We start from the raw sequence: 20,961 nt of genomic DNA, 5'->3' as shown, positions 1-20,961 counted from the left end.
GGAGTTCCGCTTGTAATATTAGTTGTAGTTTGTTATGCAATCGGCCCCATGACGTATGTTGAAATTGGTAAATATTATTTGTTTGTTTTGAAACAATTTTGATGAAACAGTTTACAAAAAATCACGTAACCGGTCTGTGTAAGATTTCCCCTAATATGTGACACGACACTTTGCGACATTTACTTACAGATAAATTCATCGAAGGGCGGCTCCTCCGGCTCGAAGTAGCATACGCGAGCGCGCTTCCTCAGGCTGAAACCGCTCATCTTCTAAACTAAAACAATATTAGTCACAGAACAGAACTATTAATTAGTTACAAAACGTTACAAATTTAATCCTGATCAAAGAGATTTAAGTACATTAGGTACATGTAGATTGTAGTGCAATGATACGATAATTTAGTAAAAATACAACATAAAGCTAATTGAAGAATGAGTAAAGAAATGCTCGGTTGGTTATGTACGATCGGAATGTTTAAAATCAGCCGCTATAATTCGGCCGATTACTCTGTTACCTGAATGCGTATAATAAAGCTATAGTTTTAAATTATCACCTTTAATTAGTTTATTTTAGCAAACTATTATTTAAACCACACTCTTTTCTTCTTACTACCGTTAAAGAAGAAAAGGTAAAGCCTAACTAAACTAAAGACACGCTTTGGTCAGTCTTCTTCCCGCCAGTTTCACCAATTTGTGGAAAATTTATTTATTTTCCCGCCAACACGCATACAACTTTCTTTAAAAGTCCGATATGTACATTATGTTTTTGGACTAAATAAAAAAAAATAAAAAAACCAAGACGTTATATCAAAGAATCCCAAGAATCGTTATATTCAGTACTTACTCTTTGAAAAACAAATATTTATTTTAACTTTTTGTATACTATTTAAAATGGAATTTTTTATGCATTGAGGTGGAGTTAAAAAAACTTACCACTAGTCACCAAACTTCAATTCGGACCGGTGAAGTCAATGGTCAAAACATCAAAATGCAAAATAAAACCATAGATATAACTAATTTGTTTTAAAGTCTCTACAAACGTTTGCAATATATAGTTGGTCAAACCAAATTGTCAGTAAATAAGAAGAAAAAAAATATACTCATCCTTTTTTTTTAACTTTGAACAGTTTGAACTTTCTTTTGGGTGCTAGTCTGAATCTCTGTCTATGTTTTAAAAGAGACAGTCCTTTGACAAACTATAAAGCGAGAAAGAGATATCTGTTTCTCGCTCTTACTTATGGGTGCAACGCACCAAGGTGCGATAGTGTGTTATCACTTTTAATGCGGTACGAGTGTGATACAATGTGATATGAAACCATAGACTAAATTATAAAAAATAAAAATATTACAAATGGCGTCGGTTCGTTGTTCGCGACCGACGCATTTATTATCGACAACTTTGACTTTTGTTGATAATATTCTCAATAAAAGCAACTTTATTTTAAGTGAACGTAAATGAACTCATAACTTAAGTGTTAATATTGGTATCTAGTGTAGCGAGAGCTATAATTACTGCAGTATTTAGTGCGTACTTTAATTTGTGAAACATGTCGCGTGATCCTCGCGAGTCTCGCGACCCTAGGAAGGGTTATTACAACCGGGATTGGGATAGAGATCGTGATCCGCGAGATCGAAACCGTGATCGGGAATACCGGCATCCAATTCCGAAGCGAAGCCGCAGCCCTCTGAGGGACGAGAAGCGGCGTAGCCGCTCCCCAAGAATTAAACTCGACAAGGACCTAGATGAGAACATTTTGAGTGAGATCGCCAAGCTGCCTGAACCGAGTGAATTGTGGGAGGCGAATCAGTTTCCAGACCCTGGCTTTGCGCCCCCGCCGCCGTCCTTCCAACAATCGGAGGTATAGAATTCATTGTTTACCAAAGGAATGTTTCAATCTGTTGTACTTGCATGATATTTTTCCACTTCTAAATGCAAAAACATGCATTTTTGTTTTAACAATACAGTTATTAGACAAAGCTCTTAAAGACGAAAATAAGAAAAGACCAGATTTACAACATTCACTTGAAAAGTTGAAACTATTTCTACACCAGACTTATTCTTTTTCTTGAAAAAATTGCAAAGATCTACTTAAAGAACTTACACATCTATTTGCAATCCTGTGTTGAAATTAAAAGCAAATCCCTTGTTGGCAGTCAAATCCTTCATTCAGCAACTACCCACCACCTTCTTATTCTGGCATCTACGACGACTTCCCTCCCGTTGCTACGGTGCCTCCGACCCCGCACCCACCGGAGATTGGCAACTGGAACCAGCTGTCACTGCCACCACCACCAACAGCACTTCCACAATTTAATGTAGAAGATCAGATCAAGAAAGAAGGTATGATGCATTTCTTTTTTCTGCTTTTACATTAGCATTAAATATATTAAGTTACGGCAACTGAAAAAAATATCTTGACACTGACATTATTATCAATGAAATAGAGTATTGATTTCTTTACAGTTAACTTGATCTGATTCTAACCACTTTTTGCCCATTCTCTTATGTATTTCTCTGTCTAGGATTTAAATTATTTACCAACCAACACATAAATTCCATGTAGGTATTTTATATTCAGTGTTGTTTGATGCACAAATAAATGCATGGCATAAAAATAAGTGTTTTATGAAGTTATAATAAAAAGCTTGTCTATTTAAATTGTGGTTTAAGTCCCCAGGTATGTTTTTGCTTAATTCAGGTAAATCTTCAAGCATTCTTTTTCAAGGTTTTTTGGATAGTCTTGTAGGGTGATGCTATACATAGTTATTGGCCACTCATAACAATAAGGTCTCAATTTTCTTGTTTCTCTGATTTGTTAGGAAAGGCCAATTATTATGTAGGGGTCAATAACTATAGCAGTCACCCTATAATAGAAATATAAATATAAAGAAAAAACTATATTTAGCGTCAAATATCAGTCAACCATTTGTAGATGAAACCATCTGAGTTTAGCAAATTTAAGTAACCTCTAGCATCCCACAGTCCTCCTAATACTCACTTGTACAAATTACTTACAATGAAATTATAATCATTATTAAATAGAACAGAGTTGAATTTGTTTTGTTTTGTTCAATTTTAAAACAAAACAAATTCAATTCTAACCTACCACCTACAAGAAAAATCAGCAGTCTATTCTATAATACAATATTGACAAAAAGATTAAATGTTATGTTATTGGTTATTGAAATCTACATATACTGGCAATGGAACCATTATACTGCATGACTGTATTATTGGTGATATTCAATCATCATAGATATGTTCAAATGTAATCTATTGCATGCCTGGTGTTCCTAACAAATCATCATATGTAAGACATTAATTCTGTAAATTCAGTAATGCCCTTTTATATTGTCAAATGCATATTTGAAATTAACAAAATGACCAAAATATTTACATCACAAAATAGTTGACCTTATCAATGAGCTGGCATAGCTATGATGACAATAGAAGAAAAAGAAAGAAAAGGAACATAGTTCTTAGCTTGAAGAAAGAAGCTAATCATCACAGGGAATCAATATACTTAATTATAATATCTCTTTACTATTTTATTTATTCAAATTTTCGAATATGACTAATATTATTTTATAATGTTTTTTGAAATGTGTGTTGTTTGTGGTGATATATGTTTTCAGGGATATATATTTAGGATTCAACACCATCTTGATTTCGTCGTCATGTTGATTTTGGTGATTCTTTGATGTCTTAAAACGAATAAGTCCGATACAGGTTCTGATATTATTGCTTATTATCTGATTTGAGCCTTTGGCGGTGGCTCTTGCAAATATCAGTCAGAAACACTGCTTTTTTCCACCGTTACGAATTGTACATAAGTATCTTTATATTTTGCTATTTTGAGTGTGACCTCACATAACACGTTATCTGTCAATTTATGTCATTCGCTACATAGAAAAAAAACTCACGCGCATTTAGCCAATCGTTACGTGACGTCACACTTTTTCAAAGTAACCAATCAGCTTACAGTGCTATTTCTCACACAGCGGCGATTGAGTCGGAAATGCGCCACCAGAAGGCAGCACTGTCCAAGCAGCGCGAGGAGTACATGAAAAAGGCGGGAATTTTGAAAAAGGAACTCGAAACGCTTAAAGACCAACGCAACGAGCTCCGTGGCGACCCGAAGCGATCGCCCTCGCCGGACACTAAACGGTTTTTAAAAGAGAATACCAAACTACAGGTTTGAACAAAATATTTAAGTGAACATTAATATTTTTGAACATTTTACTCTGACTCTTAGTTGTGTAGCTTTGCTTGCGTTACGTACACAACTGGGAATCCGTTGCATTTATGCTTGCCTGTTGTCTAGTTGGAGATTCAGAACAAACTGAAGACCATCAACAACGTGGTGGACATGCTGAACGGCATAATCGGAGAGGAAGCGGAAGCGGCCCTGGACTCCGGAGACTCGAGCCCCGACCAGAAGACTAAGAGGAAATCCAGGTGTGCCACATGTTACATGTTTCTATTTGTCTTGTTGAGCTGAAATTTATCATATTTATTAATTTTTTTGCACGTAAAGCTTGATTAGAAATATACACACCAAACTTTAACGGTGAGGGATATTTCTGAACATGCTTTGATATCTAATGCCTTTAAATTTTAGTTAAACAAGACTTAAGGTTATTTTAAATTAGATGAAATGTATCCCGAAGCAGGAATGAGAGAGGCTTTCGCGGTAATTCGATTGCTTTCAGTTTGAAGTTTGAAGAATATTTACTTGAAGATAGCACAAGGAATGGACATACTTTATATATCATGAGGATTTTGGTATGGTTTAATTCGTTATTTATAAGAATTATTGTAGCTTTTATTAAATTGCTGTGTGCTGTTGTGATTATTATAATATTAATCGTTTTGTATTATAATATTATATGTGACGCTTAACTTCAAACTCGGGTAAATCCATCTGTCAGATTATGTGATTTTGGTATTAAGAAAAGGTAATAGGGTAGATGTTTGCTGAGAAGGTTGAATGGATTTACCCGAGTTTTAAGTTAAGTGACACATATTATGTATTGTATTTGTATTATTTTTGTATCTTAAATTAAGATAATATTGTTTCATAGTGACTGATGTGAATCTTCACGTGACTTGATGGACCAAAATTGCAAGTGGACTGAAATAAATATTAATCTGCACAATTGCTTTGTTTTCTTTACCTTGTTTTTGCGTTTTTCAGCAATTATATTATTCACGTTTAATTAAAATTAAACAAAAACACGGTAATGTAACATTGGAAAGAATATTGTATAAACACCAAAAGAAAAGTGTTTTAAACACAACAATTGCGGTAAAATGAAAAATTTAACAAGCAGATCAATATTATTTGTTTTTGTAAAAAAAAACTACATGGGAGCTTTAACACTTCAAGTGAAATAACCAAAAAGTTGTTAACTGCTTATATAATTTTGCTTTACTTCAGGAAGGAAAATGGTGTTTTCCATACTATTACCTATATTCTAGTAACAACCGGGTCATCGGACCAATGTGTTTTCAGGACTCCCTGGACACTGGAAAAGAAAAATCTCGCGCTAACCTGCCGATTCCTTTTGTTATATTTATTGCACTACTTTTTAATTTCTTGTGATCATTTATTTAACCTTTTGAACGCCAAACGGCGCACCCATTTGCCGTGCCACTGACGCCACGGGGGTAAAATTTAGTTTTGTGAATAATTAATGCCAACCTAAAAGTGGGGTGTTTTTCAGTAGATTTTCATCAAAAAACGATCGAAGGCAAATGCCGTCTTTGGCGTCGTCACGATTTTGCGTTGACGTCAATTGCCGTCTGTGGCGTTCAAAAGGTTAAGGTCCTCTTTTTATACAGTTATGTAAAACTTATCGCCTCATAATAAAAGTGGCAATGATCGTTCAAATATATCGGTATATATTTATAACCGTTTTTTTATTTGAAGAAAGATTTCTTTGATGAAATAGTTCCTATTTATTCTGACGTCCGTATCCCTTTGGAAATGTTAAAATAAGACTTGCGACTGCAACTAGATTGCGGCTATCAAATGTCTTAATACTGCTGTTTGGTGCTTGCTAGATAAGCTAATTTAAGTTTATATTAATACGGTACCGTACTGTGAAAATAGCAATTGAAATCATTAATTTCAGACGCTACATAAAATTTACATTTTGAATACATTATGTAGATACAGAATTACAGATAATTATTGCTAGAGGTCTAAAAATAATAAGTACAGTTGTTGTTTCCTTAGTCATTTTGTTAATACAAGCCACATGCTACCCTATCAAATTTAAAAGCATAGACAACCATACTGAAAGCGCTATCTATATTGAAATTGCTAATTTCGCAGCATTTAATTTCTTTTCTTTTATATCCTAGATACTAAAATTACATTTCGATTGGACAATTTGAATATGGTTCAGATATATCATGACATCACTATAGTGACCTATGCTAACCTTTCCATCTGCCCACAGGTCGCCAACGAACAAGAAGTTCAACTATGTGTACTACGACCCGGAGATGCATTGGTGTCGCGTGTGCAACGAGTTCCCACCCACGGCCAAGGATTACTTGAACCATCTACACTCGCCGGCTCATCAGAAGTAAGTCCTCATCTACCCACAGACCAACGAATAAGAATATGTGTACTACGACCCGGAAATGCATTGGTGTCGCGTGTGCAACGAGTTCATAACAGACGGATAGACAGACAGACGCACGAGTGATCCTATAATGGTTCCGTTTTTTTCCTTTTGAGGCACGGAACTCTAAAGGCGTGGCTCACTCCGCGATTTCGTCGCGTTGCTACAAGTACCTACAAGTACATGCGGCCCACACCAATTTTAGTGTCTAGCCATAATAGTTACCGCGCACCGCTAAGGAACGGACGCCTGGCCGCGCTTGCGCCACCTAGCGGTCACATCTGTCGTAATAGGTGCGTTTTGTTGGAGAGTGAATCTTCTGTACTATTATTTATTCTGTGGAAGAGGTAACAGGCGGAATTACTTTCGCATTTAGGTATAATATTAGTTGAGATATACACCATGTTGGTGCCGATTTATTAATTCGTTGATATTCTAAAATCTATAATGCTCAAAGAGACTAAGTTCCATTCCAACTAAACTTAAAATATGTACGTGTTCGGGGTTTTAGCACTTGCACTCTGTAAAGTCTGTTTAAAGTTCCGTCACACAGGCGCGTTTTCCGGGCGGGGCGTGAGCGGGCCGCGCCGCTTTTACATATAAAACGCTCACGCCCCGCCCGGAAAAAGCGCCTGTGTGACGGAACCTTTATTAGGCTGACAAAATGATGATAACAATGATTGTCTGCAGAATGGCGGCCGCACACATGGAAGCACCGTGGCACAGCGTGACGACGGCCAACGAGGGGTTCCCAAGCTTTCCCTCGGCACCCACCAAGCGGACCCCTATCAGAGGTATCACATCACTCTAATAACTATAGTCTGGCGAACCCATTATGTCCATAGTCTAATAAAACATGGTCTTCTCTTCCCAGAGTGACACAAGAGGACAGACGTCACAATAACATTGCCACTTTATATAGCGCTATCGCATATTATCATATAGCGCTGTCGCATGATGACGTAGGCTTGTGTCAGTCACGTGGTCAAGGTCAAGTCGGAAAAGAGTACCAGGCGGAGTATATTATTATACCATGATTATGTCAGTAGAAATGGCGGCGCAATAGGCGTGAAGGTTCGATCTCCCAACTTTGATTGCGCGCCTTTTTCTACTAACAAATCGGTTTGTAATAGGTACAGTGTACACGCCCCTAGTAAAGCGCCTTAGTTGTGATTATGACGAGAGATTACATGCTCTCTGGCACCGCTGTCCTATGGATTTTACAGCTAAATAATATGTATCTCATAAGTTGTAAACTGTCTTTCAGGTTGCTATTGCAGAGACTAGCTACATTTGCGGGAATGTCGCCTACATTTTAATTTCGGTTGTATAATTTGATTAATGCGACCAGAAGTTATAATTAATCGGAAATCAAAGAAAGGCTCATGCCGTAAAATATGTATGCCATTATGAACCGTATCTTGTTTGTTTAAAGGTTTACAATTCTTCGTACCGTCGACGGCGTGGTACTGCAAGCTGTGCGATCAATTCATTGGGGACCTGCACTGCGCTTCTGCGCATCTCAAGTCTATCGTGCATTCCAAAAACTATACCGTAAGCATACCCCGCAACGGAGCTAGCAAAATCGTAGCATATGACAGTTTTGTGTCAGGGTTGGCGATTATGATGAACCATTTTGCTTTAACTTTATTGTATGTAAGATTAATAAAATTGATCGTTGTTGGCCCTCTTCCGATATAACCCGGTTTAATTTACTGTAAAATAATATAAATTAACAGGTCAATGAATATTAGATGCGCTTCAATGTATCTGTTATTTTGTTTATAAAATCACGTTTTTTTCGCATTTCTTTCAAATATTAACATGGAATTTTCATTGCTTGAAAATATTGGTGTATTTGAAAACAAAGAATAGTTATTTTCGATACAAGTGCGAAAAAGAGGAAATTCGAAACGAGTGGCGATAAATTAAAACACGACTTCGGAGTGTTTTAAATCGATACGAGTTGCGAATTACCTATTCGCACATGTATCGAACAACGTTTTACAGTACATATGGCACAAGTTTCGACATCCGCACGAAAAGTGCTATTTTACGCACTAGTGCGAAAAAGTAGCCCCATCTTCTTCTTCTTCTTATTTAAGAGCTGTGCTCTTGTCGGTGGAGCAATCTCCAACTCATCCGGTCCTCTGCCAACTCCTTAACCTTCTGGTATGACACCATATGTACTGTAAAATATTTTTCTTACTTTAGTTTATGCGTAGTAGTGATAACCCTGACGTACAACTGCTACAGATTTGCTAGCTCGGTTGCGAGGTATGACCGTAAGTAACGTACATAGTTGTTTACGCTTTTTTCATTTAATAAAGTTCAGGAAAAGTGTTTAAAAAACCCTTTGAACCTTTCACGTTATAAACTAAAACGTCACTCACACGCCAAGGTCACGGGCGCAAGCGAGCTAATGTAAACCGTATTTGAAAGTGTAAAGGTTACTTTGACAGCGTACGCCATAACACTTATAGTTATTCATGGCGCTGTGGGCACGACTAGTTACGACGCCTTTAGGTGTTCTTGGCGTTCAAAAGGTTAAGCCTTTATAAGGAGGGAATATATTTTCTACCTAATTTTTAACTTTATTTCAAAGAGATAGGGTTCAATATTGCATAATTTCTGACGCCCTTATGCCCTATAAAGGGTTAAATGCCATTAATATCCTTTATTTAATTAAAGGCTAGAATATAACTCGGGAACTCTAAACATACAACTACACACAAATAAATGCTCTTACCAGGATTCGAACCCGGAATCTCATGCTTCGTAGGCAGGCACTATCCACTAGGCTACAAGGCCGTTAATAAACATTGTTTTGCAGAACTTCGTCGAGCAGAACCCACACTGGGAGACCGACTGGATGTCGGACCGTCAGAAGGCGTTCGAAAAGGCCCGCGGCTCCAAGGTGAAGGAAGACCCCGCCAAGGCCGCGCAGCTAGCGGCAGCGGCAGCCGCGAGCAGATACGCCGCGCACACCATCACATTCAACAAAGGTAACACACATCTTACGTAGTCATTGAGGAGCATTTGCTAAAGCAAGAGTTCGAATAATATCCATCATTATTATATTTATAGTATGTATTTTATAAATATGTGGTAGTTTATATATATTTTATTTATTTATGTAATTTATAAGTATAGTTTGCTTTTTTTAACTCACTCAATATATTTTCTCTCTCTGCACCAATTGAAGGTATCTCTGTTTGGCCCTATGGTTGACTGGTAGAGAATGCCATTTGGCATTAAGTCCGCCATTTGTACATTGTTGTATATATTTTGTGCAATAAAGTTTAAATAAAATAGGAAATTAGGCAAAAACACTTGTTCCGATTCAAAACTACCAGGCGAACGTCACTCGCTAAGAGGTTGCATTGACGGGCAAGCTGCACTGCAGAGTCTATCCGTTTGATTATCAACCTTGTGGTAACAGTCATAAAGTCTACTCTTTTGGTAAGAGACTAGATGCATACATAAGTCGGATGACAATGCAATATTATGGTGCCATCGAGCTGATGTGATGATACACACAGGAGATCGCCATAAAAACTCTGTGATAAAACAACGCCACCTAATTTTAACACTGATTTAAACTTTCACGATTTTTACACATTATTAAATTATACAACGGGACTTAATCGCGTATCTAAGTTTTAAGATTTACCTCCGACGTTTCGAGGACGGCGTTGTCCCCGTGGTCTCGGAGAAGACTGGCTTAAGTTGACATCAGCATCGTCTAACCGCGCGAGTTTTTCGAACTATACGCACTTGGTCTTGTTTATCCGCTTGAACGTTTTGCGCACTAGGGATGTCACTCTGTCGACACACAACACTAACGATATTCGATTTATCGACTGTCGATATTCGTTTACGCTTACATTTACTAATGACTGGATTCCATGTGGATGTGTGTGTGTGTGTGTAGTAAATCTTAAAACTTAGATACGCGATTAAGTCCCGTTGTATAATTTAATAATGCCACCTAATTTTGTTTGGGTTAGAGTTGTCTCGATGAAATTTTGTATCAAAAATAAAAAAATTGACAAAAAACTTTTTCATGGCTGGCGTTAAAACAAGACATTCGTGTAGGGGTATTTTCGTAGACTACCGAATATTGACGCACTACTCACTACATATGTTTGAGGTTTTGATGTTTGTCAGAAATAACTTATCGTCATTTTCTAAAGTAAACGTCTCTGGCAAGGTGATTCGCTCAACAGGGCGCCTTAGAACTGTCCCGCGTTGCATGGCACTTGCAGGGAAAAACCCGCGTGTCATCGGCCCTACTTATTACGAGCGACTACCCCAAGACTTGAAAGACGAGCCCTCTGACAAAATATTTAAGAGCCGTTTGAGAAACTTTTTATTGGATAAACCACTGTATTCTGTAAAAGAGTTTTATGAAATCACTAATTAGATTTACTTAGATTGTTGACATCTGAATTGTAAGGTTTATTATAATTTATTATTTATTACTTTAATGACGATCCTCTCATTGTGACCTTAATTATTTTTTAAATATTTGTTTTTAATTTATTGTGATACTACTGACATACGATTTGTAATTTAATACCTAAATTTTGAATGAAATTTTGATTGTGACTTATTCTTCATACTTATTCAATTATTTCGTAATGTAAAAAAACTGACAATCACAATATAAATCCCTGACAATCTACCATGTGTAATTTTAAGTGAAATTGTATATTGTGAGATAAATAAATCATATCATATATCATATCATGCAACAGACGGTTTCCACACAAAACGCAAGGACAGCCCGCAGCCGCCGCCCGAAGTCAAAGAAGAGAAGCAGAAGAAGAAAAGGAAAGAAAAGAAGAAAAGCAAAAAGAAGAAAGGCAAGAGCTCCAGCAGCAGCTCGTCCAGCTCCTCCAGCAGCTCGGAGAGCGACTCTGCGGCCAACAAGAAGAAAAAGAGTAAGTTATTCTTGGACTAGCGACTCGCCCCGGCTTCGCGCGGGTTAACTAATTATACATAAACCTTCCCCTTGAATAACTCTATCTATTAAAAAATACCGCATCAAAATCTGTTGCGTAGTTTTAAAGATCTAAGCGTAGATAGGGACAGACAGACAGCGGGAAGCGACTTTGTTTTATGCGAGTACTATGTACTGATTCACGATGATGTAATAATATATATGTAGGTATGTAGTTGACTAACAATATATAGGGAGTATTACTGCAATGTTCTGCCGCCAGAGTGCAGCACTAGCGCCTTTCGTAAACCATAGAGTAACTTATACATACTGTGCCTTAAACTGTTTTTTTGACAAGTTTTCACAGACAATAAAATATGACATTGATACATCAAGGCGGTTTGTTTACAAAGGTCCTACCGGAAAACGCGAAATCGTAACTCAGCTATCTGCACAAAATAGATACAGTACAGAAGTCAATCACATGTATGTACTTCACTTTTCATACCTACGCTCGGCGGTCGCTCTAGGGTTGTCAACTATGATTTATGCACAAAAAACTATCGTGATAGTGGCACTCGTATCTAGTAGTGGCCGGGGCGGGGTGCTTACCTACCTACCTAACTGTTCTGTTTAACGTTAAAACGAACCATCGAAATACAAGCAGATACCTACTTACCTCTCTGAAACCACTGGTAGCTTAAAAAACGACAATTCACCGTTTAATGTTGAATTTAAACAACCGTCCACTGAACAGTTATAATAACTTTTTTTTTGTTTCTCCATTATTGCACAAAAAAGTTCACAGAAGCGTGTCTCAAGCGGTTGGCACTCGCGCTCGCACTGGTCCCAACCGGTCCGAGATATCGTGTCCGTGAGCAGTGTCTATGTGTGCGTTGCTCGAGCGCACTTTGTATGTAGATTGATTTCTGTACTGTATCTATTTTGTGCTGTCTCTTTATCGCTCGAACCAAGAGTGATAGAGAGGTAACAAAATTTCGAGTCTCTCGTTTGCGGGTAGGTGTAGCTTGTGACGGATTGTGGAAGTGGCGCCCCCTACGCAGAGTTTCGCGTAATATTCCCTATTAATTATTTGTTTTTAAAGAGTGGCTGGCGAACGCAGAGGCGCGATTGAACGAGAGCGACCGGCAGCTTCTGGACTCACTGAAGAGCCGAATGACCAGGAACCGGGACGCGCCCGTCCGGAACACGAGGGACTCCAGGGACCCCAGAGACAGCAGGGACAGAGGCGCTTCTAGAAAGAGGTTAGTTCAGTTTTATTATGAAATTCAACGAGAGCGACCGGCAGCTTCTGAACTCACTGAAGAGCCGAATGACCAGGAACCGTGACGCGCCCGTCCGGAACACGAGGGACTCCAGGGACCCCAGAGACAGCAGGGACAGAGGCGCTTCTAGAAAGAGGTTAGTTCAGTTTTATTATGAAATTCAACGAGAGCGACCGGCAGCTTCTGAACTCACTGAAGAGCCGAATGACCAGGAACCGTGACGCGCCCGTCCGGAACACGAGGGACTCCAGGGACCCCAGAGACAGCAGGGACAGAGGCGCTTCTAGAAAGAGGTTAGTTCAGTTTTATTATCAGATTCAACGAGAGCGACCGGCAGCTTCTGGACTCGCTGAAGAGCCGAATGACCAGGAACCGTGACGCGCCCGTCCGGAACACGAGGGACTCCAGGGACCCCAGAGACAGCAGGGACAGAGGCGCTTCTAGAAAGAGGTTAGTTCAGTTTTATTATGAAATTCAACGAGAGCGACCGGCAGCTTCTGGACTCGCTGAAGAGCCGAATGACCAGGAACCGTGACGCGCCCGTCCGGAACACGAGGGACTCCAGGGACCCCAGAGACAGCAGGGACAGAGGCGCTTCTAGAAAGAGGTTAGTTCAGTTTTATTATGAAATTCAACGAGAGCGACCGGCAGCTTCTGAACTCACTGAAGAGCCGAATGACCAGGAACCGTGACGCGCCCGTCCGGAACACGAGGGACTCCAGGGACCCCAGAGACAGCAGGGACAGAGGCGCTTCTAGAAAGAGGTTAGTTCAGTTTTATTATGAAATTCAACGAGAGCGACCGGCAGCTTCTGAACTCACTGAAGAGCCGAATGACCAGGAACCGTGACGCGCCCGTCCGGAACACGAGGGACTCCAGGGACCCCAGAGACAGCAGGGACAGAGGCGCTTCTAGAAAGAGGTTAGTTCAGTTTTATTATGAAATTCAACGAGAGCGACCGGCAGCTTCTGAACTCACTGAAGAGCCGAATGACCAGGAACCGTGACGCGCCCGTCCGGAACACGAGGGACTCCAGGGACCCCAGAGACAGCAGGGACAGAGGCGCTTCTAGAAAGAGGTTAGTTCAGTTTTATTATCAGATTCAACGAGAGCGACCGGCAGCTTCTGGACTCGCTGAAGAGCCGAATGACCAGGAACCGTGACGCGCCCGTCCGGAACACGAGGGACTCCAGGGACCCCAGAGACAGCAGGGACAGAGGCGCTTCTAGAAAGAGGTTAGTTCAGTTTTATTATGAAATTCAACGAGAGCGACCGGCAGCTTCTGAACTCACTGAAGAGCCGAATGACCAGGAACCGTGACGCGCCCGTCCGGAACACGAGGGACTCCAGGGACCCCAGAGACAGCAGGGACAGAGGCGCTTCTAGAAAGAGGTTAGTTCAGTTTTATTATGAAATTCAACGAGAGCGACCGGCAGCTTCTGAACTCACTGAAGAGCCGAATGACCAGGAACCGTGACGCGCCCGTCCGGAACACGAGGGACTCCAGGGACCCCAGAGACAGCAGGGACAGAGGCGCTTCTAGAAAGAGGTTAGTTCAGTTTTATTATCAGATTCAACGAGAGCGACCGGCAGCTTCTGGACTCACTGAAGAGCCGGATGTCTGGAGAATTGTCTCGATGAGTATGTTGTCTGTGGAAAGAAAAGTACAGTCAGCGATAAAAGCTTGTACCGAAAATGAAACTTAACTTAATTTGAACGTCATTTGAACGTCGGTCACTAAATCGCCTATTAAAAGTATAGTTTTTCCCTCGCAGAGAGCCGGAGCGGCGTCCGTCCCGGTCACGCTCGTCGCGGGAGCGCGGGGAGTCCCGCGGCCGGGAGCGCGGGGAGTCCCGGGGCCGGGAGCGCCGCTCCGGGTCCCGGGGGCGCAGCCCCGCCAGGAAACCAGAGATCAGGAAGATGCCCTTCATCGGTGAGTAACACAACGTTTCAACATTCTCAGCGTCTGCTCGCAGTTAAAGTTAAATATCTGGGTGACGAAAACATAAAAAAAAACTCGAAAATGCGCGTTTTCCCAGAGATAAGACCTAGCTAGATCGATTTTTCGCCCCCAAAAACCCCCATATAGCAAATTTCATCGAAATCGTTAGAGCCGTTTCCGAGATCGCCGAAATATATATATATATATATATAAACAAGAATTGCTCGTTTAAAGGTATTAGATAAATATGGCAGCGGCCTGCTGGACTCAATGCTTTGGGCAGTGTGGAGACACTCCTGACTTCGGGCAAACTCGGCTCCGTTCGGCTCAGCATCGCCCCGAGCAATTATTGGGGTTGACACAACTTGACGTCCCTTTGCGTGCACGACCACAGATAAGATAATGGCTTGAATTTTGACAACCCTAAATAACTGAAAGGGATATGATGATTCGACCCTGAATCGCTGTCAAACTTCGGTTTTGTAGGGTCCGTTCTGTACGGTAGTACTATTAATTATTCTATGCTTTGAGAGCGGTCGGCCATTGTGTTTTAAAACTATTAAATAAAGATATTTTTTTTGTTATTAGGTAAAATGCCCGTGTACAAAAACCTAAGCAAAGCTACTAAAACTGAGGAACAGAAGAAAGAAGAGGTAAAAAAGAAGGAAGAAGAGGAAGCCACCAAGAAGAGAAGAGACGAAATGGACGCAGAAATACAAAAGAAGGTAGAGTATTTCTTAAATCAGAGATTTCCAAATTATTTGAATTGTCGACGCGCCTAATAGAGGCCTCGAGCGACCAGAGGGCTGGCCACTATTTCGCACGGCGAATTAGTATCGCTATACAGCGAGAAAGCGCGGCCAGCTTTCTGGGCACCCTGCCCGTTGACGGCGATTTAGGGCAATTTTTTTTACCTGAAGCATAGTAAGAGGATAGTAGGTTTAGTAAGTGTTATTATGTTGTTTTTATTTTTATTTTTGTGTAATAATAAATTATAAATAATTTATGTTCTATAACATTTCATATCGACGAGTTTGTGTTGTTTTGTGACAGTGTTACTATGGCTAATTTTCATCCTTAAGGATGAATTAATCAGATCGTCGATATGATATTGCATAGTCATTGGGTTTTATATTTCTGAACATTTGATTAAAAGAATGGTTTGCAAATATTAAAGTTAATTCGTAACATCTAATGGGTTGGTGCCTACTTTGTGGAGCGTAATTATTGTACTTTTTTTTTTCAAAACAAGTTAAACAGCATAACAGTATGAATACCAAACCACTGCTACCTCACACAGAATATTAAAAGATAAAGAAAACAGTATACAATTAGTCACAAATTACACGATATTAACATAAGATAATGTACCATTTTAAACTGTAGAAGAACGTGCATCCATCTTCTCACAAAACCTCAAACATTCATCACGCACAATAGGGTATCGCCATCATAAGGTACACTTATTTTGATACATAGATATAGGTTGGTCAGAGCTGCTCGTCAGGGAAGCGGAGGCGGAGATAATTATATTGATTTATTTCTTTTGTTAGGAACTCCGAAAACAGGGATGAGTGTAGTTTTTAGGGTTCCGTACCCAAAGTTTTTAGGGTTCCTGTCACCAGGCTGTATCTCACGAACCGTGATAGCTAGACAGTTGAAATTTTCACAGATGATGTATTTCTGTTGCCGCTATAACAACAAATACTAAAAACAGAATAAAATAAAGATTTAAGTGGGGCTCCCATACAACAAACGTGATTTTTGACTGAAGTTAAGCAACGTCGGGCGGGGTCATTACTTGGATGGGTGACCGTTTTTTTGCTTGTTTTGCTCTATTTTTTGTTGATGGTGCGGAACCCTCCGTGCGCGAGTCCGACTCGCACTTGGCCGGTTTTTTGTTGTAACCGCGACTGACAAAATTGGTTTGTCAGGCGCAAACATTACAAGTTAGGGATGATCCATTAATTACGTCACATGAATTTCTAGATTCTTTTGCCTCTCCCCCCCTCCTTGTCACACTTGGTCATATTTTGCAAATCCCTACCCTCCTGGTGTGACGTCACATTTTAGGCAATTTTGTTTTCAACGAAATCGACAATATTAATTCGGCATTATTTTTTTAATAAAAAAATATTTTTGATATATATTTTCATTCTCTAAATAAAATCTCATTATTTAATTGTACAGCGAATAAAAAAATATAAATTAATTTTCGGTTACTGATGAAATTAGTGACATCACAATGTTTGTGACTCCCCCCTCCCCCATGTTACAACATGTCACATTTTCTTGACTCCCTCCCACCCCCTAAACGTGTGACGTAATTAATGGATGACCCCTTAAATAAAATGAGGAACAGGAGGGACACTCGATAATTTTGACCGCAGGTGATTATCTGATGCGGGGTGGATCAACTATTTCTTGTTGTTATTCTGTCCGGTTAGCTAAGCCAAGAGATAATAGTAGCATAGTTTGTTAGAAGATATTGTACGCCACCTTCTGACACGCTTGGTAGACGACCCTCAATGGAAAGGGTTTATAAGTATTACAAAGAAGCGTGTTTGGTGAATTTAAATGCCTAAAAATCAGGTTTTAAAGAGTGACCCAGGAGAGGGGTCCCGTCGTTTCCCATAAAGTTTTAAGTCATAATGTATTGTTTGTCATATTATCTTTAGTCATAAAACTGAAACCGTTAACATTTTGGGATTTTCATTAGGTTATCCTATAGATAGGTTAGGTTAGGTTAGTTTTATGCCAATCCTGAAAAGCGACGCGTTTCTAAACCAAATGAATTATGACATTTATGACTAACGAAAATGCGGGCAAACAATACATTATGGCTTAAAATTATTTGGGAAACAATAGAGACTCCCCGGGAGAACGTAACCGTGCCAACGAGTGACAAGAAAAAGTAGATTCACCGGTGTATGTTTGGTCGCAGGTGGCGGAGTTCAAGGAGAAGATAGCCCGCGCGCAGATCCAGCAGGAGCTGGGCCCGCCGGCCGTGGCGCTGCCCACCTCGCTCGGCGCGCCCGTCGCCTTCCTCCCCGCGCCGCCCGCGCCCGCTCCGGCTCCAGCACCGCAGCCTGCCGCCCTGCTGCCGTGAGTCGTAGCTTGTAGAAGATAGCCCGCGCGCAGATCCAGCAGGAGCTGGGCCCGCCGGCCGTGGCGCTGCCCACCTCGCTCGGCGCGCCCGTCGCCTTCCTCCCCGCGCCGCCCGCGCCCGCTCCGGCTCCAGCACCGCAGCCTGCCGCCCTGCTGCCGTGAGTCGTAGCTTCTTGATCACCCCCCCACAGATCCAACATATAGCATTGAACCACGCCACCCTCCTATAGTTCGTTTTTTTTAACAACAATCTTGACGTGTCTTTTTATTGAAAAACACGTTTTAAAAATAAATAATGGCAAATATGTAACAATTATGAATCTAATACGATAATTTATATTCTTCTGCTTTCATAAGTAATAGTTACTGAACTTTAAAAAGCGTTTTTCAATTAAAATACTAATATACTCAAGATCGCTTACCTTCTTTCTAATGCTAAAGCAACGAACTATACGCTAAGCTACAGAATAAGTACTACCGTACAGAAAGGACACTTCCTTAAAACCGAAGTTTGACAACGATTCAGGGTCGAATCATGATATCCCTTTCTGCTATTTAGGGTTGTCAAAATTCGAGACATTATCTCATCTGTGGTCGCGCACGTAATGGGACGTCAAGTTGTGTCAACGCTAATAATTACTCGGAGCGATACAGAGCCGAACGGAGCCGAGTTTGCCCGAAGTCAGGAGTGTCTTCCCACTGGCTAAGCCTGACGCTTCTGTGAACTGTAACATTACTGACGAGACTTGATTAGTTATCAGTAGCACCAAATTGCAGAAGCACTCGTTCTTGAATATTGTCAACTAGTATATTGATCAGTCTAACATTCAACACATAATTGTTACAGAACGCCGCCACCTCCGACGCCTAGCAACCTCTCCAAAGACTTCCAGGACGCTCTCGACATCATCTTCCCCTCCGAAGTGAAGAAACAAGCTGACGCACTCCAAGCCCAACAGGAACTCTTCGCCGCCGCCATGCCCTTCGGCCCCCTAGGCGGCGTCATGCCCCCCTTCCCCCCCCTAGGCCTCATGCCCCCGCAGATGCCCCCCGGCATGATGATGGGCTTCGAAATGAACCCTCCCCCCCTCAACCCTAACCTTTTTCCTCCTCGACCGCAGCTGTACGACAACCATGTTCCCCTAGTACCCAGCCCGAAACCGCGACAGCAGAATAAGAGACCTATGAATAAGCATAATAACAAACCTAATAATCAGAATAATCAGAATCAAAATAAGCCTCAGAATCAGACCCAACAGAAGAATCAGCAGAGCCAGAAGCCGGCAGAGAAGCCGAAAGAGGAAAATGGAAGCGTGGCCAGGAAGAAAGAAGAATTGGATGACTTGGCCATGTTAGGCATCGATGCTGGCGACGTCGCTGGGATGTAGAGGAAAATCAATTTTACAAATATGTTTACACATCGTGTCATGTTATGACAGATACCTGTACGGCTACCATCAGTTTTGCACTGACATAAACGCCATCGTAAACGTAATGTAGTTTCTATGCATCTCACTCGTACTCGCATATTAATGCGAACGAGATGTATAAAAAGTAAATTACCTACATTCTCGATAGCGTATATGTCAGTTTTGACACTGTCAGTGACTCATGGTACGGGCTCTGTCGCGCCAATACATGTAAATTGTTAAAAAATATTACTCTTTGACAAATTGAGTAGCCGAGTACAACTTAATACATGGCTTTTATAACTAAGACTTAAATGTATAATGTATCAAAGACGTAAAATAGTTTAAAAAAACAAACATTTAAAACTTTCGCGTTTTAAACACATATTAACTCACATTTAGGTATAGACGGGTAAATAAAGGTAATAAAATAAATTCGCGATAGACCCGTCTATAAATGTGAGTTAAAACATAAACAGTTTCAATTAAACTTACTTGATTACGAATTTAATCATGAACTTGTCAATCTCATTGAAATTGATATGATTAAATCATTCCGTTTTTATTTTAAATCACTTTGCATCATAGTTTAAAATAACTATGTATCTGTAAATAATTTAAAGAAAAATCTTTACATTTGTGACTTTAGTCGTTAACGAAGCGAGTTTTTGTGACGTATCAAAAAAAAGTATAAAGTTTTGACTAATTTGAAATTGAAAAAATCGTAAAATAGCACTTTTCGTGTGTATTTCAAAAGTTTAAAGGTCCATATGTACTGTAAAACGTTGTACGATACACGTGCGAATAGGTAATTCGCAACTCGTGTCGATTTAAAACACTCCCTTCGGTCGTGTTTTAATTTATCGCCACTCGTTTCGAATTTCCACTTTTCCGCACTTGTATCGTAAATAACTATTACAAATAAATATAAACAGATCGTGTCATGAGGTCATGACAGATAACTGTCGCGCCAATACATGTAAATTGTTAAATAATATTACTCTTTGACAAATTGAGTACCCAAGTAGCCAAGTACACAACTTAATACATGGCTTTTATAACTAAGACTTAAATGTATAATATATCAAAGACGTAAAATAGTTTAAAAAAACATAAACAATTAAAACTTTCGCGTTTTAAACACATATTACAACAATAAATAATTTATATTTCTATTAACTCACATTTAGGTATAGACGGGTAAATAAAGGTAATAAAATAAATTCGCGATAGACCCGTCTATAAATGTGAGTTAAAACATAAACAGTTTCAATTAAACTTACTTGATTACGAATTTAATCATGAACTTGTCAATCTGATTGAAATTGATATGATTAAATCATTCCACTTTTATTTTAAATCACTATGCAACATTGTTTAAAATAACTATACGTATCTGTAAATAATTTAAAGAAAAATCTTTACATTTGTGACTTTAGTAGTTAACGATGCGAGTTTTTGTGACGTTTAATAAAAGTATAAAGTTTTGGCTATTTTGAAATTGAAAAAATCGGAAGTGTATGAAATTGTGTCATTCTTATACAACCTAATTAGTTTTTTGACCCATACATTAGGTAGAGTCATATAATTTCTATTTTATGTATTATTTACAACTTCGAATGGAAGTAAAATTTTA

The 20,961-nt window shown here is 39.8% G+C and overlaps 1 protein-coding gene across 1 annotated transcript; it reads left to right on the top strand.

Moving 5' to 3' along the window:
- The first annotated feature begins 1,421 nt into the window (after positions 1-1,421).
- LOC134662721 (zinc finger matrin-type protein CG9776-like) lies at positions 1,422-19,338 on the top strand. The gene is made up of 18 exons (XM_063518992.1): positions 1,422-1,858; positions 2,154-2,340; positions 4,002-4,195; positions 4,325-4,458; positions 6,468-6,596; positions 7,326-7,429; positions 8,071-8,189; positions 9,469-9,640; positions 11,396-11,581; positions 12,686-12,845; positions 13,182-13,316; positions 13,967-14,101; positions 14,269-14,415; positions 14,642-14,799; positions 15,397-15,533; positions 17,753-17,902; positions 17,950-18,074; positions 18,758-19,338. Exons 1-18 carry the CDS (start codon positions 1,547-1,549, stop codon positions 19,302-19,304), a joined length of 3,231 nt encoding a protein of 1,076 aa, XP_063375062.1. The 5' UTR covers positions 1,422-1,546; the 3' UTR covers positions 19,305-19,338.
- Positions 19,339-20,961: the final 1,623 nt, after the last annotated feature.

Source organism: Cydia amplana, chromosome 3 (assembly GCF_948474715.1).
Source record: "Cydia amplana chromosome 3, ilCydAmpl1.1, whole genome shotgun sequence".
Taxonomy (NCBI): Eukaryota; Metazoa; Arthropoda; class Insecta; order Lepidoptera; family Tortricidae; genus Cydia; species Cydia amplana.
The sequence above is the reverse complement of the archived record's forward strand: the minus strand, read 5'-3'. Positions and strand labels throughout refer to the sequence as shown.

Bases quoted from the DNA above. Each gene is read 5' to 3' on its own strand.
- LOC134662721 (XM_063518992.1), top strand. From the start codon at position 1,547: ATGTCGCGTGATCCTCGCGAGTCTCGCGACCCTAGGAAGGGTTATTAC. The intron at 11,582-12,685 runs GTAAGTTATTCT...TTGTTTTTAAAG, and splicing joins GGCCAACAAGAAGAAAAAGA to AGTGGCTGGCGAACGCAGAG. The intron at 14,800-15,396 runs GTGAGTAACACA...TTTTGTTATTAG, and splicing joins CAGGAAGATGCCCTTCATCG to GTAAAATGCCCGTGTACAAA.